The sequence below is a fragment of the Salvelinus alpinus genome, chromosome 17, assembly GCF_045679555.1.
Source record: "Salvelinus alpinus chromosome 17, SLU_Salpinus.1, whole genome shotgun sequence".
Lineage (NCBI taxonomy): Eukaryota > Metazoa > Chordata > Actinopteri > Salmoniformes > Salmonidae > Salvelinus > Salvelinus alpinus.
Window position 1 is genome coordinate 20,438,458 of NC_092102.1, and position 24,447 is coordinate 20,462,904.

At 43.3% G+C, this 24,447-nt stretch overlaps 3 protein-coding genes and 1 pseudogene across 8 annotated transcripts in view; 2 read left to right on the forward strand and 2 right to left on the reverse strand.

Annotated features, from left to right (window-relative positions):
• LOC139542437 (microtubule cross-linking factor 2-like) overlaps window positions 1–754 on the forward strand; it is a 22,455-nt gene extending 21,701 nt beyond the window's left edge. Inside the window, exon 9 of the mRNA XM_071347862.1 lies at window positions 201–754. Coding sequence (XP_071203963.1) covers window positions 201–371 — 171 coding nt within the window. The 3' untranslated portion in view covers window positions 372–754. The remainder of the gene's footprint in view (window positions 1–200) is intronic.
• On the reverse strand, window positions 754–13,033 carry LOC139541838 (WD repeat-containing protein on Y chromosome-like). Its single transcript, XM_071346745.1, is given in 26 exon segments — window positions 754–2,618; window positions 3,309–3,408; window positions 3,540–3,714; window positions 3,908–4,040; window positions 4,217–4,385; window positions 4,577–4,741; window positions 4,971–5,186; window positions 5,335–5,487; window positions 5,609–5,813; window positions 5,997–6,067; window positions 6,189–6,416; window positions 6,525–6,635; window positions 6,750–6,887; window positions 7,003–7,151; window positions 8,013–8,080; window positions 8,560–8,690; window positions 8,793–8,869; window positions 8,949–9,064; window positions 9,207–9,291; window positions 9,446–9,551; window positions 10,892–11,093; window positions 11,181–11,284; window positions 11,390–11,508; window positions 12,422–12,575; window positions 12,819–12,858; window positions 12,975–13,033. Coding segments are annotated over 25 exon segments (3,201 nt in total). The 3' UTR covers window positions 754–2,618; window positions 3,309–3,381.
• Window positions 13,034–13,452: 419 nt separating this feature from the next.
• LOC139541839 (protein quaking-A-like) lies at window positions 13,453–15,469 on the forward strand (annotated as a pseudogene).
• A 537-nt stretch (window positions 15,470–16,006) lies between these two features.
• Window positions 16,007–24,145, reverse strand: LOC139542438 (microtubule-associated protein RP/EB family member 1-like). Of its 6 annotated transcripts, XM_071347866.1 has the most exons (9): window positions 23,894–24,145; window positions 23,557–23,717; window positions 22,858–22,981; window positions 19,598–19,743; window positions 19,289–19,481; window positions 19,045–19,092; window positions 17,271–17,383; window positions 16,926–17,078; window positions 16,007–16,768 (listed from the first exon to the last, which is right to left on the reverse strand). In XM_071347866.1, the coding sequence occupies exons 2-9, from the start codon at window positions 23,605–23,607 to the stop codon at window positions 16,718–16,720; spliced, it is 879 nt and encodes a 292-aa protein (XP_071203967.1). In that variant the 5' UTR covers window positions 23,608–23,717; window positions 23,894–24,145; the 3' UTR covers window positions 16,007–16,717. The 6 variants fall into 6 exon arrangements, with proteins under 6 accessions (XP_071203967.1, XP_071203964.1, XP_071203966.1 ...); XM_071347863.1 differs by lacking the exon at window positions 19,045–19,092 and having other exon boundaries at window positions 23,894–24,085; XM_071347865.1 differs by lacking the exon at window positions 23,894–24,145 and having other exon boundaries at window positions 23,454–23,592.
• Between the last annotated feature and the right edge of the window lie 302 nt (window positions 24,146–24,447).

Consider the following 24,447-nt stretch of genomic DNA (forward strand, 5'->3'; position numbering starts at 1 on the left):
GGATCCACACACTGAATACATACTGTACTTCACTCATATTCAATTTAGTGGCTAATGTATGTTATTCCACATGACATACTAGTTTGCTTGCTTGGTTTTGAGAAAGGAATAGCATAAATAATAAAATATACCCAATAAATGAACATGCTATAACAGTCTTTCTTTCATTCTCTCCCTCCCTCCGTCTTTCCCTCTCTCAGGATAGGAACTATGAATGTAGCAGTTCCAAGTCCTTGTCCTTCTGCTTCGCCCGATCATCTCGCTCCTCCACCCAACGAAACGCCTTGACCCCGACCAAGCTACAGCGACATAGATACTCCTCTGCTGTAAACGGTGGTGGGTCAGGAGAGCCCAACTCCAACTGTGAATGAGGGGGTGGACGCAGTAACACATTGACACCACTAGACAGCTGATAAAGATTACGAGGGACATGGTGAATCCAAGGCCTGTGTTCTGGAATTCTGCATTCAGCAGTCAGGATGAAGGGACAGAATGGAAGTACTTTAGAACCCATTATGATAAGGGTTACAGTTATTTCAGATACATACATGCCTATTATTTGTGCTAGAATTCGTTTTTTCTTTCAGTTCAGCCCATGGCACTTCATCCTTTTACAATATGCAACAACCTTTTTTGGATCCACCAAAGCAGTTAAAGTTGTCAGTACTCATTGATTTTGTATTAGCTTATAGAACTAAATAATATTTTGTATGAATATTGTCAGAATTAATAAACTATACTATGCAATGCTGAACTGTAATTCATGTTGTCCATGCTTGTAGTGTACATACTGTACTGTCGTCCTGTGGCTGTCTGTTAACCCTCTGGGTTAGTTGAGCTCATCTAACCAGTGTCACAAATTCATGACATATAAGAGCAAAGTTGACAGTTCACCTTGAGACCTACCTCGGCCACAGACACGTGGGTCTTAGAATAGGATAGGGTATATGGCCAGCTGTTCATTATCTGTAACATGCAGACAAATGAAGGTGAGACCACACTAAGCAGTTGATGAGATCAGATGTCCTGTCACTGTGCAGTCAGGGAAGCCTTACCGTACATCCCTCACTCTCTACCTCCCACTTTGACTTTCCCCCCACCTGATTTCAACAATGGTTTTCCCAGATCTGCTAACGGGCTGCTAATCCAATTGTATAGTGCAGTAAACAAGAGAGTCACTCCCGAGTGGCGCAGCGGTGTAAGGCACTGCATCTCAGTGCTTGAAGCGTCACTACAGACACCCTGGTTCATTTCCAGGCTGTATCACAACCGGCCGTGATTGGGAGTCCCATAGGGCGGCGCACAATTGGCCCAGCGTCATCCGGGTTTTGCCGGTGTAGGTTACATTAAAAAAAACTAAAAAACATTTTAAGGTAAAAAATCATAGAGAGATGATCCGCCACCCTCTTGCAGTTACCCAAGGCCTTGCGGTGCCACTCCAAGGTGTGGCTGGCAGCTGGCTTTGTTCGGAGGCAGGGTCACTCAACCACACCATAGTGTCACATTTTTGCTTACCATGAACTTTTCCCCTTTCTCAAAAGCTCAAATTGGATTTTATCTTCCATAAGTAGTGGAACCCATGACGGGCCAAACAAAAGAAGACAGCAAATCAACAAAAATACTTAAATTCTCCAATGGGGGAGCGCTCTATATATTTGTCCTGTTGTTTCTACCCTCACCCTCTTATTTCTCTTCCCTTTCACAAGGAAAAAGTTGACTCAGATACATTGTTGTAGTAGATGAAAGTATATATTTTCAGATTTCAAAAAGTCTCAGCTTCATGAAAGGCAATAATATTTTCCACGTGGAATGGAGTCTCTACTGTCGGTTTGATTCATATGACTGCAAGAGGGTGATCAGAATTTCTAGAGTGGTTTGAAGAATCTTCAGGATCCCAGCGGGGAAACTGTTTTGGGGATTCAATTAATATTTTACAATCGGTACTTTCTGCTGCTGACCTTTTGGTATTTCTTTAAGTACCACTGGTGGGACCTCAGCAAACACAGATGCACCCCTCGCATTCGACGAAGTGATCCGGCTGGTCCAAGCAGGAGAGGAGGTCCCAGGCCTGTAAAAGCTGGACATGAAACCTAATAACCAAACTCCAAGTCTCTCTCAGATGGAGAGGAGACCTAAACCCTGGGAGAACTCCTAGACACACATGACTTGTACATATTACTTTTTCCCTCAAACTGTCCACATTGTGAGAAAATTTATATTTTTTGATATCCTCTAAACATGCAATAAATAAAATCTATGTGCTCTTCACCATTTCATCACATATGATAAAAAGCGTTGCACGTGTCCTGTAGAACTGTCTCGACCTGATCCGTCTAAAACAACTACACCAAACACATGAAATAGTGCCTGCCAGACTCATTTCATTTCTGAGTGTAATCAGCGAGGGTCATATTAGCACCTGGGAGTTGCTGGTCGTGGAGGAGCAGCCAGGTAGCGTGTGTGTGTGAGTGAGGCCAGCGCTTAGTGCTCCTCTTCTGCTTGGTGGCAGTGTCTGTGCCCTTATTTAACCTGTGTTGATAGTCCTTCAGAAGCTCTGGGATAGGGGGCAGGGTGACGGGCCGCAGAACGCTGTAGGGCAAGGCCTTATACACCCTCAACTACAGAGAAACAAACAAAATAAATAAACAGGCACATCATTATCACTTTTGACTTCGAACAACAGAGATGGTGCCTTATACTCTCTCAAAAATGACAGAGAACTACACATCTGAGGCCAGGAAACGGTCCAGTAGAGTTAGTTGTAGGCTCTTTAAGGTATGAGTCCTACCTGCTCTTGACCAATAGAGTTAGTTGTAGGCTCTTTAAGGTATGAGTCCTACCTGCTCTTGACCAATAGAGTTAGTTGTAGGCTCTTTAAGGTATGAGTCCTACCTGCTCTTGACCAATAGAGTTAGTTGTAGGCTCTTTAAGGTATGAGTCCTACCTGCTCTTGACCAATAGAGTTAGTTGTAGGCTCTTTAAGGTATGAGTCCTACCTGCTCTTGACCAATAGAGTTAGTTGTAGGCTCTTTAAGGTATGAGTCCTACCTGCTCTTGACCAATAGAGTTAGTTGTAGGCTCTTTAAGGTATGAGTCCTACCTGCTCTTGACCAATAGAGTTAGTTGTAGGCTCTTTAAGGTATGAGTCCTACCTGCTCTTGACCAATAGAGTTAGTTGTAGGCTCTTTAAGGTATGAGTCCTACCTGCTCTTGACCAATAGAGTTAGTTGTAGGCTCTTTAAGGTATGAGTCCTACCTGCTCTTGACCAATAGAGTTAGTTGTAGGCTCTTTAAGGTATGAGTCCTACCTGCTCTTGACTGCTGAAGGTTGTCTGGAGGTCAGGGGTACAGGACGGAAGGTGATGTCTCACTTTCTGTTTTTTATGCTCGTCCTAAAATGCTGCTGGTCTGAGGGAAGGACAGTTGAAGCAACATTCAATCGTTAGGCACAGTAACCACACAAGGGAGTTGCAGTCAGTCCTTTACTTTACTCTGATGTGCGTAGGCTACTGTGAGTGTGGATGGCATCTGTAACTCACCTGCCTTCCCTTCTCCTGCCACAGTCTCCATGTGTTCTCAATCTGCTCGTCGGTGTACTTGGCGATCCGTGGGTCGGAAGGAACCAGTTCCCTCAGCTGCGTTGTGACCTCACCAAACTTTGTCGACTGCTGACTCTTCTGTGCAGTCAGGCCCTCCAGGATGCGTTTGGCACAGCTAAGAAGGCATAGGAGGACATCAAAGAGATGTTGACAGATGACATGACCGGACAAACATCAGACTCAGTAATAGTGCATGGATGGGTACAGTGCATGACTAGCATGTTTTTGTGTGTAGAAAGTCCCTTTCATCAGCCCTATAGTTCACATTATGGAGACAGAAGGGCTTCCATTTGGACTTTTCCCCTCACTTCCAGTGCGGGTACTTCCCCTCATTAAGGACTTTAAGTGTCTGACAGGACCCCATCCTCTTCAGGTCCACTGGGATCTCTGTGTGGAGGGCGTTGGGGTCGCCCACCCGCCACAGGCCCTGCCCAAATGTACCTGAGATGTAGAGACAGACCGGGTACTAGTTGTCAGTATTAGTACACATACAGTAGTTGGCGCATATCAACACTCCCCCCTTGTGGCTGATAAAACATATTCAATAGAACCATAAGACGTTCTCAAACGAATGACACCATACACGTAACTACAGTGGTGGTAGTGGTGGTGCTTACCAATGTATCTGCCAGCGGCGGTCCACAGACGTACGTTACAGTCCAGGCTGGCTGTGACGACGAGGCGGAAACGCTCCACATACTCAAGATGAACGATCCCTTTCAGGTGGCAGCGCCAGGAACTCAGGGGCCTAGGGGGGGTCAGGGACACACTCCATCCCTGCAAAATCTGGTCAGAGAGGGATAATAGAAATGAGTGGGAAATCTATTTATGACAGAGTCTGTTCCGTCTACGGAAGGTGACATCATCAATGACCACTAGCTAGTTTCACATCTGTTACACATTCATCCTAACCTGCCCTCCCTAAAGCTCTGTAACTTGAACAAATATTTTGGTGTGTCATTATGTTCTGTGTGTACTGTTGTTGAGTTACCGCTTTGTCCTGCTCCACCACCAGTCTCCGTGGTCCCTCCACTTTGCAGTAGGGAGGTATGAGTTGAGGCAACCTCAGAGTCCTCATTGGATGATTCCTCCTCAGCCACCCCACCCCTCATACGGTAACAGTACTTCTCAATGTCCCACAGCTGCGGAAAAGGAAATACAGGTGTAGAGGGATGACGTGAACAAAGAAAAACAGAGGGAAAAGAAAAGAAAGATACTATCAGTCCATAGTCGATCTGTAAAACATCCTGCCAATGTCTCCACCCTGATCACTTCTCACCACTGTCCCCTTCAGTCAAAGACATCAGTTGTAGCCAACATAGATAAACAACACATTGACTTTTCTATGGTCTCCAACCCCTCCAGTGCTACCGTGATGTATCCGTTGCTGTCTCCAGTGAGCAGTATCTGGTCCTGTCTGTCAGTGGACATGGCACAGATGACTGGCCCCTTGCTATGCACGGCACAGAATTTCCCCAGCAGCCCTCCGTTACGGCTGATAGACCAGGCGTAGATGTAGCCGTCTGCTGAGCTGGTCAGGAGGATGGCCGTGTCAGGGCTACGCTCACGGGTGGCCAGAAACAACACCTGCTCGTCAGAAAGAGAAATAGGGAGAGAAAGCGAGGGAGAGACAGTCATTGACATCCTCTGTCGGTTATCAAGGTAAAACAATATTAAACCGTCAGATTACAGTGTACATGTACAGGTTACAGTGTACATGTCAGTCAGTCAGTACCTTCTCCACTGCAAACCGAGGCTTCTCCAGCTCGTCTAGGTTGATGGTCTTGGTCTTGTGTCTGGGCAGCAGTGTCGTCCACCTGCCCATGGAGACTGTGACTGACTGGGGCAGTAAAGCAGAGGCTGGAGCCGAGATGCTACCCCTCCGGCCCTGTGGGATGCATAGAAACATGCACATCAACATGAACATCAACAGAGAAACAGAGGTCTTTTTGTACAGTCTCTAGCGACAAACAAAAAAAATGTCGGTGCTCCATTGTGTCTCGTCTCACCCGTATGGGTATAAGGGGCAGTGGGCTCTCGCTAGCGTTGAAATGGCAGAAGGCTTGTCCTGAATCTATGTTCCAGACAATGATGTCACCGCTGTAGGAGGCGGTCACCAGCATCTTTCTGCCGTGGGCGTGCATGGAATAGATGTCGTCTGAGTGGTACTGGTTCCACACACGGTGCTCCATCTTATCCTCCTCCTTATCGTCCCTGACACACGGACGGACAGACAGGAGGAAAGACGGACGGACAGACAGACGGAAAAAAGTAAACATACAGACACAATCAATAGAAAATAAAACATACAAAAGCCACACAAGTTGACCAATTGCCAGCCAAGAAAGTGCTTAAAAGTTGCATACAGTCAATGATATAAAAACATGAAGCACTCACAGATACCACATGACCCGTTTGCTCCAGCCTGAAACATAAATCCTCTCGTTGATGTACAGAATCTCTGTAACCTGCCAACAAGACATTTCAGTAAGTATTTTTTCTGTCCTCGAATGGCAGTGCTTGGTGGTAAGAAAGACAAGTCTGGTCTGTCACTTAGGGATCAGTGCCCTGCAGGATACAGCGTAGTACCTCATTGCTGTCCACCAGGGGCAGTTCAGAGATAAGAGCCCCGTTGTTGAAGTTCCAGAGACGCAGAGTGCCGTCTTTAGACACGGTGATGAGGCGGCGTTTGGGCCCGTCGAATGCCATGGCAGTGACCTCAACAGGTTGCTCAGGGGTCGTTTGGAACTGCATTACCTTCTCCCCTGTCAGGATGTCCCACACACTGACCACGCCCGCATGACACCCACTTACCACCTGGGCACAGAGCAGTGGAGAGAAGGTGGGTTTACCTAGCTTCAATAAGTAGTATGATCATCTCTTAGTTGACCTTACCTCACTCCCAAGTATTGAACCATCACCAACCTGTTTGAAGTTGGAGTTGTAGAGAGCAGCACAGAGTGGTTGTTCATGTGATGTTGTAGCTGTGGGTACAGAGCTGGCTGCATCCTCCATAGACCCTCGAAGAACTCCAATCTGCCCAGCACAACGTAAACATGAGGAAATAAATACACAGCAATACCAAAGAACCTTGTACAACCAATAGAGTGTGTATGAGTACACATGTTAAAGGCAATAACGAACACACACTAGGTACGTAGCCATCACCATGGTGTTACTGGTGTGGTTATAGTAGGTGCTGGTGATGGGGAAGCGGCCCATAATGACGTTCCTGGATTGGATGTTCTGGAGGCAGACACTGTCCTGCAGGTCCCACACCCGCACATTCTGGAACAGAAAGAAATGACCCTTATCTGTTTTGTGGTCTAAATGAGCATTACAAATCTGAGTAGGCAACGGGTGACATTGAGTGTCACTGTAGTGATAATGCTGGACATCTGACCTTGTCTTTGGACACACTGATGATCTTGTTGTCTCTGCCGTTGACAGCGATGTGAGTGACGACGGTGCTGTGACCTTTCATCTGTGATGTGGCCTGATTGGTCACATAGGGGTTCCAGACCCTCACGACCCGATCGAAGAATCCAGTCACTCACGACCCGATCAAAGCATCCAGTCACTGGAACATTGGAAAACAAGCGCGGACAAAGACACATCATGGGATATTGCATTAAAATAATAATATCCAGATTGACAGCTACAGAAAGATCAGCAAAGAATACTGTATAAAATAACTAATATAAATACTGAGCTATATTGTATGAAAAAAAAGGGAAATTATATTATTTTATACTAATACATTTGCTTAGAAAAATAGATTTAGTTTAACAAGTAATAAAAATAAAAACCTCAAAGATAGGGGTCAGAATTATTGTCACCTCTGTTTTCAATACTCCAGCACCCTCCCCTTGTAAGAATAATGACACTTAGTATGTTTCTGTAATGTTTAATGAGATTGGAGAACACATTGGGAGTGATCTTAGACCATTGTTCCATACAGAATCTTTCCAGATCCTAGATATCCTTCGTCTGCGCTTATAGACTGTTTACAGGACTGTTTATAGGCTGCCCTCTTCCATTCACACCACAGGTTTTCAATGAGGTTCAAGTCAATGGCCATTGCAAAATGTAGATTTTTGTAGTCAATTAACCATTTCTTTGTGGATTTTGATGTGTGCTTGGAAGTGTCAGCCTCCTAAAGTTCCTGATGCTGTTGACCTTAACAAGGGACCCAGGACCAGTGGAATCAAAATATGCTTTCGATTTTAATATAAAATAATATAATTTTAAAATGTTTGGAGCATGCGATATAGATTAGTATTTATTATTTATTTTATACAGTATTTGTTGCTAATCTTTATCAAGGGAGCCAATCATTTTGGAACTGACTTTATACGTAATTGGTTTAGACGTCATAAACAGCACTGTATGGAGTATTACTTCTACACATACCTAGAACGTTGAGCTCAGGTGAGTAGTCAAAACACAGAATTCCCTTCTGCAGGTGAAAGAGTGCAGTTCTGAGAAAGAAAAACAAGAGAATTATATTCATCTGTGAAATGAACATTAGAAATGAGAGATTTGGGGGCTTTTTAAAGAGGCACTCCAGTCTCTTCTTTACCTCATTTAGCACCTGTTTTACCTAACAAAAGGCACATCTCAATAGGTGGTAGGTATGACATTACATGGCACAAGATGTTCCCACAACCAAGGAGGGAGGCCGATAACATCACATCAGACCAACTCCTTGTATGGTTTGCGGTTGTGTCCAAAAAAAACTACTTTGCTCAAAACATATTTTGTTAACTTTAAGTGTGTGTATATTACTGTATTTATACGTGGGATATTGTTTTTCAACACGAAAAGTTCAAATATAGCTGCAGTGCGTCTTTAAACAGTCCTGTAAAACTCTGAGATAACACGATAGAGATAACACGATAGAGATAACACGATAGACACACTGAAAAATAAAGACGGGAAAACGCAAAAGGGGGCGTACTGAATTTTACACTTGCGTGAGTGGGGCAGCGTGGTCAGGATCATGGAAGTTTGGTCTGCCGCACAGCAGGTGGCGATGGCATTCAACTCTGGGATGTAGCGGATCTGGTGGATCCAGTCATTATGGCTGGGCTGGAACATAAAAAAAAAGGGGAAGATATGAAACAGAGAACTAACTGAAGAGGGGAAGAAAGAGCGTGAACAGGAAAATCAAAAGTTATATAGGCTACTTACGACTCTAAAGCAGAGAAATGAGCTGGAGGTGTTTTTGAGCAGGGCTAACACAGGGATGCGATAGTTTGTTCCTGAAAAAGAGGCAAAGAAGTGAGTGTGATCTTCGGCATGAACATGTGTACCTACCATCTTTACCTGCATGTTTTCACCCAGTACCTGTCTTGAAGGCAGCACTATTGAACAGGCCATTATGGACCACATCAGAGGAGACAAAGATGTATATGGTGCCACTGGCATCACCAATGGAATACACTCCTCTCTTACCATCTGTCCTGAAAGGAAGCAGAGAGAAAAAGGTTATTCTCACAAAAAGCCTGCAAAAATCATTATGTTCCATTAAACAGAAGTAATAATCAATAATAATAGCAGTGCACTAGGAAATAGGGTGCCATTTGGAATACACACAAAGCCTACCAGTAGTCCATCACCTCCACGTTGGCCTCCAGCTCCGACAGGGAGAACACTATGTCACACTTACTGGCACTGATGTCATAGAATTCTGGTGACAGAAAAACAAACACACTGTACAAACACTTCAACAAACATACAGTAGCTATAAATCAGTAGGTATTACATTGTACAACATAATATCACCGCATAACACGATGTTTTCATGTGTACAAATGTTTGTACAGACATTCCCACAGACACACCTACGTCTCGCCCTGTGGAGGAGATGGAGAGCTGGTTGATGTTGCTCAGGCAGACCATGTCTGTCACCCAGACAGGCTGGGCCACTGTGTGCTGCATCTGACTTATCTAGAGCAGAGAAAAACATGCAAAGAATGTTTCACAAATAAAGAATAGAACATCCCACAAGCACGACATGAAGCATACCTGCTGGTCCACAAGCACGACATGAAGCATAGCTGCTGGTACACAAGCACGACATGAAGCATACCTGCTGGTCCACAAGCACGACATGAAGCATACCTGCTGGTCCACAAGCACGACATGAAGCACACCTGCTGGTCCACAAGCACGACATGAAGCATACCTGCTGGTCCACAAGCACGACATGAAGCATACCTGCTGGTCCACAAGCACGACATGAAGCATACCTGCTGGTCCACAAGCACGACATGAAGCATACCTGCTGGTCCACAAGCACGACATGAAGCACACCTGCTGGTCCACAAGCACGACATGAAGCATACCTGCTGGTCCACAAGCACGACATGAAGCATACCTGCTGGTCCACAAGCACGACATGAAGCACACCTGCTGGTCCACAAGCACGACATGAAGCATACCTGCTGGTCCACAAGCACGACATGAAGCATACCTGCTGGTCCACAAGCACGACATGAAGCATACCTGCTGGTCCACAAGCACGACATGAAGCACACCTGCTGGTCCACAAGCACGACATGAAGCATACCTGCTGGTCCACAAGCACGACATGAAGCATACCTGCTGGTCCACAAGCACGACATGAAGCACACCTGCTGGTCCACAAGCACGACATGAAGCATACCTGCTGGTCCACAAGCACGACATGAAGCATACCTGCTGGTCCACAAGCACGACATGAAGCATACCTGCTGGTCCACAAGCACGACATGAAGCATACCTGCTGGTCCACAAGCACGACATGAAGCATACCTGCTGGTCCACAAGCACGACATGAAGCATACCTGCTGGTCCACAAGCACGACATGAAGCACACCTGCTGGTCCACAAGCACGACATGAAGCATACCTGCTGGTCCACAAGCACGACATGAAGCACACCTGCTGGTCCACAAGCACGACATGAAGCATACCTGCTGGTCCACAAGCACGACATGAAGCACACCTGCTGGTCCACAAGCACGACATGAAGCATACCTGCTGGTCCACAAGCACGACATGAAGCATACCTGCTGGTCCACAAGCATGACATGAAGCATACCTGCTTGTGGGATGTTCTATTACCTAGCAGTGTTTCACAACTGTCTTTTCTCCATCTCTGTCAACATCATGTATTACTTCAGAGTTTTCACATCATATCAAACATTATCGTCTGGGGAAAACATATGAATTGCTATTCAATTCAATTGTAATAGATTAATTGATTGATTATTCATGATATAATGCTAGAACATGGCTGATACGCACATTGACAGTGTGCAGCAGCTTGAACCTCTCGCTCCAATAGTTGAGAACGCCATCACGGCTGATTGACAGTTGGCTTCCACTGTGGGCGCGGCCCTTAGAACCCCCCGAGGCCCTGCCATGCTCCCCAGAGTCTGTCTTTTTCTCCCCGGCTGGGGGCTGGAATGGGTAGAACTGGAGCCGGACAATGGCCTCACAGTGTGCACTACACAGACAGAGACACAGTCAAATTAAAGGATGCACATATACTAATTAGGAACCTGTAGAACATAGCCAATGAAATACCACTTACACAGGCGCAATCTTGAGTGGTTTGGGAAAGTAGATTGGCCTGTTTTGCTGCTGCAAAGAGTCTTTCTCTCTGTACTCTAAAAGCATGTAGTTCAGATATTCAACCTGTATGAAACCACACAAAGTTTTTGTTTATGAGAGTAAGAATTTAAATGTGTTTACGTGTTTGTCACATACCAGTTGGTCAAAACTGTCGTTTTGCTCTCTCACCCAGTCCATTCTGCCGTCACAGTTGGTGTCCACCTTCATAAAGATAATGTCCACATCCTCATCATCCACATCACCCATGATCTTCTTCATCGCATCTCAGAACTGATACATGTCCAACCCTGACAGAGAGAATGACACATTGTTCAAGAAAATATGTCCCTTTTGGATAGTGTAACTTAATGATTCGTTTTATTATTCACATTCTGTCATAAAGAGCACATGTTCAACCAAATAAAAACCCAATTTCCCCCCCCAAAATCACTATAGTAAGTGCCTATTATGTGCCAAATAAAGTAACAGGGTTGACCTCAACGGGGTTGACGATTTCATCTTAAATCAGCCATAAATCCCCTTGTTACAGGAGGAATGGAAGCTTGTCGTGTGCAACAGGGACGGGCAATTGAATGCAAGCTTCACAAAAAAGTTGAAATTGTTAAAACATTTCTAGCCTGTATGTATGGCAGGGATGGGCAACTTAGATTGGGGTGGGGTCCACAAAAAATCTGAACTTATCATGGGGTGCCGCAGTGGCTCGCGGGTCTGCGTACCCACATCCATACCCACACATGCAGTCAGAGCTGGCACTAGCCTATTGAGGGCCCTTAGCAACATTTTGTTAGGGAGCCACCCCCCACCTTGCAAGCAAAACATTTTTAGTTTTGAAGTACATTTCATGCAATTCTACATATTATGCCATGGGGCATAGAGAAAATGTTGTTTTAAAGTAAGCTTGCTGCAATCTAAAAAAACAGTAAAATACCTTATTTGCAAGCTCTAAACCCAACAATATAGAATTTTGGCACTTTAACTTTTAAATTTGACTTAAAATATCAAAAAGGGCGCAAAAGGGACTAATTTCATGGAACGACCCATGTGTGTTCGTATGACAACACTATGTAGAAATGTGCAGCTGGTTGGTGAAAATGGCAGGGATCCACTAGGGGCTAAAAATGATACTGGGTTGGGCTAAAAATGATACCATGGTATACTATTAGTTATGGAGAGGTGTTATAATGTGTTTGGGTCACTCACCCCCTCCTCCATCCGTGTCAGCCTCTCTGAACATACGTTCAATGCGGCGAAGGTGCTGTTCATTGATCTTATTCTCCACTCCCCCCTGAGCTGGCATGTCCTCCTCCGTGTAGTCACTGCTCTTCCCTGAACGCTCCGCCTCCCCTGAAATACCCTGCTGAGGGAGGATATAGAGCACCTCAATCACACTTAACTCCACATTTGATATTAAAACCAACATGAACCATTTTTCACTTGAAAATGTCTTAGGAGGGCAAGATGAATTAAAAACTGCGTAGAAAATGTGGGTGACAAGGCAGCAAAAACCCAGGCAATTTGAATGGAAATATCTGTGTAAATAAAACAGAGCACTTTGGGGAGCATAACAGTGTGCAGATTTATTTTGTTCTGGATTTACCTGAGCTGTGGTGTGTTTCTGCTTGTCATCGGAGGTGGAACTGTGATAACACGGGCAACGGATACATTGAACACCCAGCAATCCAAAATGGGATTTAGTGATCAAACACACTTAAAGTCCTAATGTAAACTAGCTTTATATTGATATTAGTCTGACCTTGTAAGGCTGGCCATCTTCAGTTCCCCTGTGACAGTCCACAAGCTCACACTGGTCATGGCTTTCCACCTTTAACACAGGCACAAATGCTCACAGAAGAACAATGCTCTTTTGGTGATGTCACAATGTGAGAGAGATGGTCCTAACATACAGACAGGGGAAAAAAGTATTCGATCCCCTGCTGATTTTGTACGTTTGCCCACTGACAAAGAAATTATCAGTCTATAATTTTAATGGTAGGTTTATTTGAACAGTGAGAGAGAGAATAACAACAAAAAAATCCAGAAAAGCACATATCAAAAAATTTTGAAATTGATTTGCACACATCTCAGGAGGGATTTTGTCCCACTCCTCTTTGCAGATCTTCTCCAAGTCATTAAGGTTTTGAGGCTGACGTTTGGCAACTCGAACCTTCAGCTCCCTCCACAGATTTATGGGATTAAGGTCTGGAGACTGGCTCGGCCACTCCAGGACCTTAATGTGGTTCTTCTTGACCCACTCCTTTGTTGCCTTGGCCGTGTGTTTTGGGTCATTGTCATGCTGGAATACCCATCCACGACCCATTTTCAATGCCCTGGCTGAGGGAAGGTGGTTCTCACCCAAGATTTGACAGTACATGGCCCCATCCATCGTCCCTTTGATGCGGTGAAGTTGTCCTGTCCCCTTAGCAGAAAAACACCCCCAAAGCATAATGTTTCCACCTCCATGTTTGACGGTGGGGATGGTGTTCTTGGGATCATAGGCAGCATTCCTCCTCCTCCAAACACGGCGAGTTGAGTTGATGCCAAAGAGCGCCATTTTGGTCTCATCTGACCACAACACTTTCACCCAGTTGTCCTCTGAATCATTCAGATGTTCATTGGCAAACTTCAGACGGGCATGTATATGTGCTTTCGTAAGCAGGGGGACCTTGCGGGCGCTGCAGGATTTCAGTCCTTCACGGCGTAGTGTGTAACCAATTGTTTTCTTGGTGACTATGGTCCCAGCTGCCTTGAGATCATTGACAAGATCCTCCCGTGTAGTTCTGGGCTGATTCCTCACCGTTCTCATGATCATTGCAACTCCACGAGGTGAGATCTTGCATGGAGCCCCAGGCCGAGGGAGATTGACAGTTCTTTTGTGTTTCTTCCATTTGCGAATAATCACACCAACTGTTGTCACCTTCTCACCAAGCTGCTTGGCGATGGTCTTGTAGCCCATTCCAGCCTTGTGTAGGTCTACAATCTTGTCCCTGACATCCTTGGAGCGCTCTTTGGTCTTGGCCATGGTGGAGAGTTTGGACTCTGATTGATTGCTTCTGTGGACAGGTGTCTTTTATACAGGTAACAAACTGAGATTAGGAGCACTCCCTTTAAGAGTGTGCTCCTAATCTCAGATCGTTACCTGTATAAAAGACACCTGGGAGCCAGAAATCCTTCTGATTGAGAGGGGGTCAAATACTTATTTCCCTCATTAAAATGCAAATCAATTTATAACATTTTTGACATGCGTTTTTCTGGATTTCTTTGTTGTTATTCTGTCTCTCACTGTTCAAATAAACCTACCATTAAAATTATAGACTGATAATTTCTTTGTCAGTGGGCAAATGTACAAAATCAGCAGGGGATCAAATACTTTTTTCCTTCACTGTAAATCATTGATATCAAACTTAACCAGATTCTGAACAGATTTCCAAGCTTTTTTCTGTTTATAAAAAAAACCTTGCACTCTTGATGACAGAAAGATGACACTAGGGAGACAGAAGGGGAGAGACAGAGTCCTGCCTATTTGACACAATCATTACATGAAAAGATTATGACCAGTTATCCAAATCTGTTTTGCATCTTGACAGACACAGAGAAGGTTATGAATGAAGAGATCAATAGAGTGCAGTTTAACATGTCCAACGACATGTTGTAGACAAACAACCTCTGCAGTTACCCAAGGCCCGGTGGGCCTCATCGTTCACCTGCAGGAGAAGCTTTGTGCCTGTAAAAGACTAGCCCGACTATAACTTTATAGGCAGTTTACTGGGGCCAAGTGACTGGAAGCAGAAACCGGATGCCAGATCAACATGCAAGGATGGGGGTCAGTGAGAGACAGAGGAAAACCCCACCTGGAAGATCTAGATGAGGACCTGTATATTCTGATCAGAGAAAATGACACGGCCCAGCTCAGAATGAGGAGAGCGGTCATCAGGAAGCCCCTGGTGCCAACAGCGGAGGGAGAGGGCAACATGAAGACGCAGATGATGGAGCTGGCTCAACGGGACATACAGAATCAAGACACAGATAGGATCCACACCACCACCACCACTCAGGTCCCCTGCCTCACAGTGGTCCCCACAAGGCAGGTGCTCCATATTGCAATCCCCCAGATTGGAGGCAGGGAGCCCGATCAGGAACAGATCCGGACCACACAAAGGGCTGCCATGTTGCCCACCAGTGGCAGAATTGACACCACCCAGTATGACAAGTACACCCTGCCACCCAGTCTATGGTGCAGTGGGTGTCTAGACATTTGTTTTTATTTATGGCCCTTTACTCTGGGCATGTTTACATTTATTTTGAATTAGCCTATATCACTGTGCTGATTTTGGTTTACTGCAGTTATTCTACCAAGAGCCAACTGCCAATAGCAATGCAAATGTACGTCAGGACATTTTAATGAGCAGATAAATATACACATTCTAAATCAATTTCAGTTAATAACATCACATAGAAGTTAAAACAAGTTATTTCTTCAACCTAAAAAACACATCTAGTTTTTCCAATCAAACCTTGATTTTTAAAGAAAAGTGATGCCTGTAGAAGCCTTATATTGCTAATAAATTCACAAACAGACTTCCTACTAAAAGAGAGCTCTCAGTTCCTCTGCTAAGAGTGTGTAGTTCTGCTCTAACTGTAGACTAGAGGGATGTATTTCTTCACTGTGTGGACTGGCAACCATACATCCTGTCTTTGGCTTACATGAGGAAGTAAATTAGAACACAGGTCAGTGTAGTGCAACTCTAGCCTACATACAATACACAAATGGCAGAATGAGTCTTATAATTTTGCTTTTAGGTAAGAAGTACATTCTTTTTTTATTTAAGGTGCTCAATAAAAACACTTAATTTCATTGAAAAATCAAAAAAGTAATGTGATGAATACCTGCGGAGATAAAAAAACAAACTAAATACAAACGCTGATCGCCTAAACCACAAATTAACTCTTAAGTATATAATGAATGTGTGTAAACATACCATAAAAATTACAATAATTTCAATTGGCAGAGTATACATTCATATATATTTAAGAATTACTCATATTTGCAAATATCATATCAAAATAATCTAGTACAGTACTGTTTAGGTCAATTGGAAATATATAAGGAATAAAAAGACAACCTGAACACATTTCAAAAGTAACAGGCCTAAATTTAAAGGCACAGAAAAGGCCAGAATAAGAACAAGGCAGAAAACCCCCAGAAAATAAAAACCCATTGGAATTTTATCCAGGGTTCTTCTTCTCTGGTGGCTGGATTAGCAGGGTCTCTGAAATTTATTTTATGGTCCAAAAAAAAACAAAAAAACACTTGGTCCAACAAACACTTGGACCAAGGTGGCAGGCAGTGTATAATCCAGAGGCAACTTAATCCACAGTGTGAGTAAGTGCATGTTCATTAGACCCAAAGAGTGCGTATGAACGGTGCACATGCAAACTTGTGTGTGTGTGTATTGAAGTGTGTGATTAAGGTATGAACTGCAGTTGTGTCCATTTTCATCAGAACTCTTCTGGTTCTTCTCCTTCAGCATCAGGAATAACAAACCCCTCCTGTTAGCAGGAAACAAAATTTGGATTTCAATATTCAAATACAACGCTACATTTGGTTCCTACTACAGAATCATCAGTTATGAAACATGTATAGAACTGCAGAAGACGGAGTCTCTCAGATGTGTCTGTCAGAGTATTCCTGTGAAGTTTCACTCACATCAGTGGCGTATAGAACATCCATAATCTTCTGCATAGTTGTATCTGCCTCTCCATCCACTTCTTGGCAGATGACCTCAATGGACCTCAGCTTTCCAAAATAAAAGTCTCTCTCTTTCTCCATGTCCTGGACAGTGGCCTTCAGGGAACTGACCTGAGGCGAGAGAATACATAAATGATAGGAGAACGACTGGGCGGGGCTGTCATGACTCAAGTTACAACTAAACAAGCTTCAATTTCAATAAACTATTCACCTAGCACACAAAAGCTGTACAGGAGATTGACGGGAAATCTCATTGTGTCTCATCACAACTAATTTTAGCAGTGACCCTCCGAAAGAACATACCTCCTGGGCTAGCTCCACCCTTTCCACGTCCTCTGCCCCGCCGGGCCTCCGCAAGGCACTCCCTGCTGACCTGGGCGGGGGTTTGGTTACTGTCGTTGTAGACCTCATGGGAGCTGGATCCAACACAAATCACAGTTGGCAAACTAGGACAGAATAATAACAGTGGACTGTGCGCATGCACTCAACCTTAGACACACAACTGCACATTTATACCCACTGACTCCAGTTCCTAGCCTATAGAATACTGGAATGGACATGAACCTACGTATGATAGGATAAAGGTCAGCCATTTGTCAGGGGGTCAGTCAACTTTATACAACGGGTGGGTCTAATCCTGATTGGTTAAAACCGCATTCCAGCTGGTGTCTATTCCACAAGTTACCACCGGCTAAAGCTATGGCGTTAAAATGCCTATTTACTCTGTTCCATCTGACTGGACAATCCACTGTCTCAGTGTTACCCTTTAATTCAACTGTGCAACAACCAGAGATCATTGTTTGGTTAGCAATGTTTCTGTAGCGCTCATGTGGTTCCAGAGTTTGCTAAACAAATGGCCACTGGATTGGTGCAAATAACCATATTCTGCCAGGTAGGCATAGGCCACTTTGTAGTTAACTAAGAAATGTTTGGGGAAAGCCTTTCCATCTACCAGAACATGTCAACATTAGCATCATCGCTAACGGCTACACAAAGTGGTAGACAAACGGACGCACAGGGCCAGGAAAATACTAAATCACTGATGCATTTTATTAATGTCTTATGATAATCTTGGGCAAATCAATGCATTTTCTAAAAAATGCAATACATTTAGTTGATTTCCTACTAAGTTCAATAGATTTTGGAATATTGAATTCCGTTTTAATGTCTGGATTCTGTAATTCTGTCCACTTTCTCCGCAAGGCTGATTTTATAGGACCCTACACAGCCATACACTGGTCGAAATCAGTTGATGATAGTACTTAGACGGAAATGCAACAAGTATTGATATTGTGTCACATATACACTGAATAAAAATATAAAACGCAACATGTGAAGTGTTGGTCCCATGTTTCCTGAACTGAAATAAAAGATCCCAGAAATGTTCCATACACACAAAAAGCTTATTTCTCTCAAATGTTGTGTACAAATTTGTTTACATCCCTGTTAGTGAGCATTTCTCTTTTGCCAAGATAATCCATCTACCTAACAGGTGTGGCATATCAAGAAGCAGATTAAACAGCATGATCATTACACAGTTGCACCTGGTGCTGGGGAAATCAAAAGGCCACTAAAATGTGCAGTTTTGTCACAACACCACAGATGTCTCAAGTTGAGGGAAAGTGCAATTGGCATGCTGACTGCAGGATTGTCCACCAGAGCTATAGAATGTTCATTTCAGTACCATAACCAGCCTCCTTTGTCATTTTAGAGAATTTGGCAGTATGTCCAACAGGACTCACAACCGGATTCTTCACCTACGGGAACGTCTGAGACCGCCACTAACAGCTGATGATATATCACTCCTTTTATTTTCCTGCATAAGTATAATCAGGATTACGCCTCCACTGCCCTTCCTTCCAATTAGACTGGTTTGGATTTCTCCCTGACCAACATGGCTGCCATTTTCACCCCATTCTGGAACTTTGATGTTTATGACATACCCTACTAAATTACGAGAGGCTATCTATGACCTAGCCTTACAACAAAAAAGTCCTTTCCACAGTGTGACCATGAATGTGAAAGCCCACCATAGGTGCCCATTGGAGATCCCCGTTTGACCATTAAACCGCCTTACCGACTCTCGCCGCTGGTCTGAAAAGAGTTGGGGAGCTGTGGAACTGTACTGAAATAGAGATGCATACAGTATGCATTTAAGGGATCAAGCATCAAAGACACAGGAACAATTTATGTTCCACCGGCTGACTGGGAGTAACTTGGATTAGACGCCCACCCTGTTGTTGCTTGTAGCTATAATTTTCAATTAGGTATTTATGTTATATTCATCAAAATGTTAGAAATTATACATTCTTCTTCCTCACCAGTGGTGGGCTTCCTTGGCTTGGATGCGACCTGACCTGGGTTGGGCGTAGGAGCAGTGTCCTGGCCCTGGCGAGCACCGAGTGGGTCATACTCCTTTCCATCGTAGTTGGCATCAAATAATTTCTTGAACCACTGCACAAACTCAAAGTTGTCCTGGAACTTGCCTTTTATCAATTTATCCACAGGAATAATCTGGAAATTGTTTAAAAGGTGTCAATTTCAATGGCAAAAATGGCAGTAATGTGATCTTTTAGGAATACCGCAATAGCCGAAAGTACACATTGAGTTAGACACTCGGAAACACTCACCTTGTCAACCCCAATCTTCTTAAAACTGGTCTGCAGAAGTTTGAAGTTGTGGAGGAACTCAGTCTCTAGTTTTGCCTGAAATTTTACCTTCTTCAAAGGGATGCATCCAGGGAAAAGCATGTCCATGAACTGACAGTAAGCGGCACCTGTGTGAATGTGATAAGATAATTTATTAAATTACCAGCTAATCAATCATGTCTCAACTTTTATAGGCTATAATCAGTGTAAAGTACTTAACTTCTCTAGGATAGGGGGCAGCATTTTCACATTTGGATGAAAAGCATACCCAAATTCAACTGCCAGCTACTCATCCCCAGAAGATAAGATATGCATATTATTAGTAGATTTGGATAGAAAACACTCTGAAGTTTCTAAAACTGCTTGAATCATGTATGTGAGTATAACAGAACTTATTTAGCAGGCAAAACCCCGAGGACAAACCATTCAGATTTTTTTTGTTTGAGGTCACTCTCTTTTCAATGGATTTTCATTGGGAATACAGATTTCTAATAGACCTTCTTGCAGTTCCTACCGCTTCCACTGGATGTCAACAGTCTTTAGAAATTGGTTGAGGGTTTTTCCTTTGTGTAATGAAGAAGTACGGCCATCTTGAACAAGGGTCACTCGAAGTGTCCTGTTTGTTAGAGGCGCATGACCAGAAGGCTAGCTAGTTTGTTTTAATCCTGTATTTAACACAGATCATCCTGTCTTCAATTTTATCAATTATTTACTTTAAAAAATACCTAAAGTTGTATTACAAAAGTAGTTTGAAATGTTTTGGCAAAATTTACAGGTAACTTTTGAGATATTTTGTAGTCACGTTTCACAAGTTGGAACCGGTGTTTTTCTGGATCAAACGCGCCAAATAAAGGGACATTTTGGATATATATATCGATGGAATTAATCGAACAAAAGGACAATTTGTGATGTTTATGGGACATATTGGCGTGCCAACAGAAGCTCGTCAAAGGCACGAATTATATTTTTATTTCTGCGTTTTGTGACGCGCCTGCAGGGTTGAAATATGCTTCTCTTTGTTTACTATGGTGCTAACTCAGATAATAGCATCGTTTGCTTTCGCCGAAAAGCCTATTTGAATACTGACATGTTGGCTGGATTCACAACCAGTGTAGCTTTAATTTGGCATCTTTCATGTGTGATTTAATGAAAGTTTGATTTTATAGAAATGTATTTGAATTTGGCGCTCTGCATTTTTACTGGCTTTTGGCCAAGTGGGACGTTAACTTCTCTGGGACCCCAAGTAAAACTACTTTAGTCATTTTGCGGGGGGGGGGGGGGGTTATCTGTACTTTAGTATTTATATTTTTTACAACTTATTTCATTACATTCCTAAAGAAAATAATGTACTTTACACCCAAAAGTACTTGTTACATTTTGAATGCTTAGCAGGACAAGAAAATAGTCCAATTCACACACTTGTCAAGAGAACTTCCCTGGTCATCTCTACTGCCTCTGATCTGGTGGACTTACTTAAAACACATGCTTCGTTTGCAAATTATGTCAGTTTTGGCGTTTGCCCCTGGCTATCCGTAAATGAGAAAGAAAAAACAAGAAAATGGTGCCGCCTGTTATGCTTAATAAGGAATATGAAATTATCCATACTTTTGATACATAAGTATATTTTAGCAATCACAATTGATACTTAACACCAAATAATTTATAACTTACTCAAGTAGTATTTTACTGGGTGACACTTATTTGAATCATTTTCTATTAAGGCATCTTTATTTTTACTCATGTATAGAAATGGGGTACTTTTTCTCTGCTCCTGACATTACCTCTTGCCTAAATGTCCTATGACAGCACAAGCCACTTATCTGTGGGGAGTACAATTTCCCTATACGGGGAGTAGTTTCCAAGATGGCGGTAGATGAATATACAGTGCATTCGGAAAGTATTCAGACCCCTTGACCTTTTCCCACATTTTCTTATGTTACAGCCTTCTCAATCTACACACAATACCCCATTCTTGGTCATGGAGGTGACCAAGAACCAGATGGTCACTGACAGAGCTCCAGTTCCTCTGTGGAGATGGGAGAACCTTCCAGAAGGACAACCATCTCTGCAGCACTCCACCAATCAGGCCTTTATGGTAGAGTAAAAGGCAAATGACAGCCCACTTGGAGTTTCCCAAAGGGCACCTAAAGGACTCAAACCAAGATTGAACACTTTGGCCTGAATGCCAAGCGTCACATCTGGAGGAAACCTGGACGAAGGTTCCCCTTCCGACTGGACAATGACCCTAAGCACACAGCCAAGACAACGCAGGAGTGGCTTCGGGACAAGTCTCTGAATGTCCTTGAGTGGCCCCGCCAGAGCCCAGATTTGAACCCTATCTAACCTCGCTGGAGAGACCTGAAAATAGCTGTGCAGCAACGCTCTCCATCCAACCCGACAGAACTTGAGAGGATCTGCAGAGAATGGGATAACCTACCCAAATAAAGCTGTGCCAAGCTTGTAGCGTCACACCCAAGAAGACTTGAAGCTGTAATCGCTGCCAAAGGTGCTTCAACAAAGTACTGAGTAATCGGTCTGAATTCTTGTGTAAATGTAATTTCATTTAATATGAATTAGCAAAAATGTCTAAACCTGTTTCTGCTTTGTCATTCTGGGTATTTTGATGAGATGTTAATACCTTTTAGAATAAGGCTGTAACGTAACAAAATGTGGAAAAAGTCAAGGAGTCTGAATACTTTCGAATGCACGGTATAGGACTACACATACAGGCTGATGGTGTTGTAGTTAGTTGCCAAGTAGGCTTGAACCTCCTGCACATAGCTAAAGTAGTCCAGACTCGTTATAGATATATGTCTTAATTGATCGCGCAAAGGATGCATTGACAGTACGAAAAAAAAAAAAAAACTTCCATCCAACCTTTTCCTGGTGATACTTTCTTGGTTCTCGATTCTGATGCCACAGGTGTCTTATAAACGGCAATTTCCAGTTGCAGGTGGATCTTGCAATTTAATATTATGAAAAATATTAAATGCACTTTCTGTATTGAGTCAAATTATAATTTCTCTTCATATTCTTTTTTTGAATTCCACCTGCAACTGGAAACAGAAATTTAAAAGACAAGGTATGCATCTCCAAATAAAGGTTTGTCGAAAAATAACGTTACCACGCTTTGAATGAACCATCGGAACGGCCATCACAGGCTAGTTAGCTATGTCGATGGACATATTTCTGGTTTGATCTAGATCAGCTAAGTTAGCTAGCTAACGTGCTTTCTTACTGACCTGAGCACAACTGCTCAATCTTGGCGTAGTTCATCTGTACAGACTCGTTGATCCAAGAAAGCATATCATGGCGACTAAGGTTGTCGCCGGTCACAGATGTCGAGTAAACGTTCACAGCCATCTTCTAGCTTGGTACATGAGAGTAATGTAAGTTTTAGGGAAGAAGGGACAAACAAAGAAACATCTAGCTAACTTACATCTTAGTTAGCTAGCTAAGACACGCAGGATCAATGTTCTTTATGGCTAGACAGCTACTAGTAGCTAGTCAACGTTTTAGCTAACGTTTGCTAACTTTACGCCCTATTAGCTAAATTGCCGTGTTAACCATCATAAACTTTGACGTAGTTGACAGTGATCTTTGCCAGCTAACGTTAGTCATATAATGTTAGCATCACGTTATACAGAGTTTGCCAGTTTAACTAATATTGAGCTAATCCGGAACAGCTAACCTAACAATACGATAGCTAGCTGTTAGCTATCAAACACACCTATCCTTCAACAACGACATCATCGCTAACACTAGATACGCTATCCATTTTAGCTAGGTAGTTTTACTGTGCATTATCCATTTCCGTGAAACACTCTTTTGAACTTACATTTTCTTAATCTTCCACTGGTTGAATTAAATTACAAAAAGGTTAAAACTTGTGGATACACCAAACTTTCTCGCCGTTCACCGGCGTTTTAATTCTTACGTGCCTTGTTCCTTCCTCTTGGCTCTTGTTGTACGGTTAGAAGGTAGCTGAACATTAACGTTGCTGCCACCTACAGGCTTGGAGTATACACAACAGGATATGGCTCCCACTTCTTCTTCTTTAAGGTTTTATGGCAGATTGCACCTATTGGTCTATTGCCGCCACCTATTGAACCCAAAAATATCTCACTGGGGGGGAGGGGGAAACATCTCACTTCTTCAGTAACAGTTCAAATCACATCCCTAACAGGCTTAGCTGCCTGTGAGGACGGTGCATTCATTGACAGAATTCTTTGTAATGCCTCTGCTGTAAAATCCCAAAAAACAATCAACCGCACTTACAATGATCCCTATTTTCTCAGATTTCCTCTCTGTGTGCGCTGTGCAGTTGATAACATGCAACATGTCAGGATCGCTCTTTTGACAAGGAATATTATCCAGGGTCTCTACTCCTACTGCCATTATTTTTTTCAACATCACTCCTTTCTTCCACCCTTCTCATCCCCTCTGCATAGGAGACATGCTAGACATGTCACACCCTGATCTGTTTCACCTGTCTTTGTGCTTGTCTCCACCTCCCTCCAGCTGTCGCCCATCTTCCCCATTATCCCCAGTGTATTTATACCAAATTAAATCAAATCAAAGTTTATTTGTCACGTGCGCCGAATACAAGAGGTGTAGACCTTACAGTGAAATGTGTAAAAATAGTGCAAAAAAGGTGTTAGGCGAACAATAGGTAAGTAAAGAAATAAAACAACTGTAAAAAGACAGGCTATATACAGTAGCGAGGCTATAAAAGTAGCGAGGCTACATACAGACACCAGTTAGTCAGGCTGATTAAGGTAGTATGTACATGTAGATATGGTTAAAGTGACTATGCATATATGATGAACAGA

Excerpts from the sequence above, each read along its gene's own strand:
- LOC139542438 (XM_071347866.1), bottom strand. The coding sequence starts at position 23,607 with ATGTTCAGCTACCTTCTAACCGTACAACAAGAGCCAAGAGGAAGGAAC. Across the intron at positions 22,982-23,556 it reads AGCCAAGAGGAAGGAACAAG|AAGATGGCTGTGAACGTTTA; the intron begins GCACGTAAGAAT and ends GTACCAAGCTAG. Across the intron at positions 19,093-19,288 it reads GCCAAGGAAGCCCACCACTG|TACAGTTCCACAGCTCCCCA; the intron begins GTGAGGAAGAAG and ends TCTCTATTTCAG.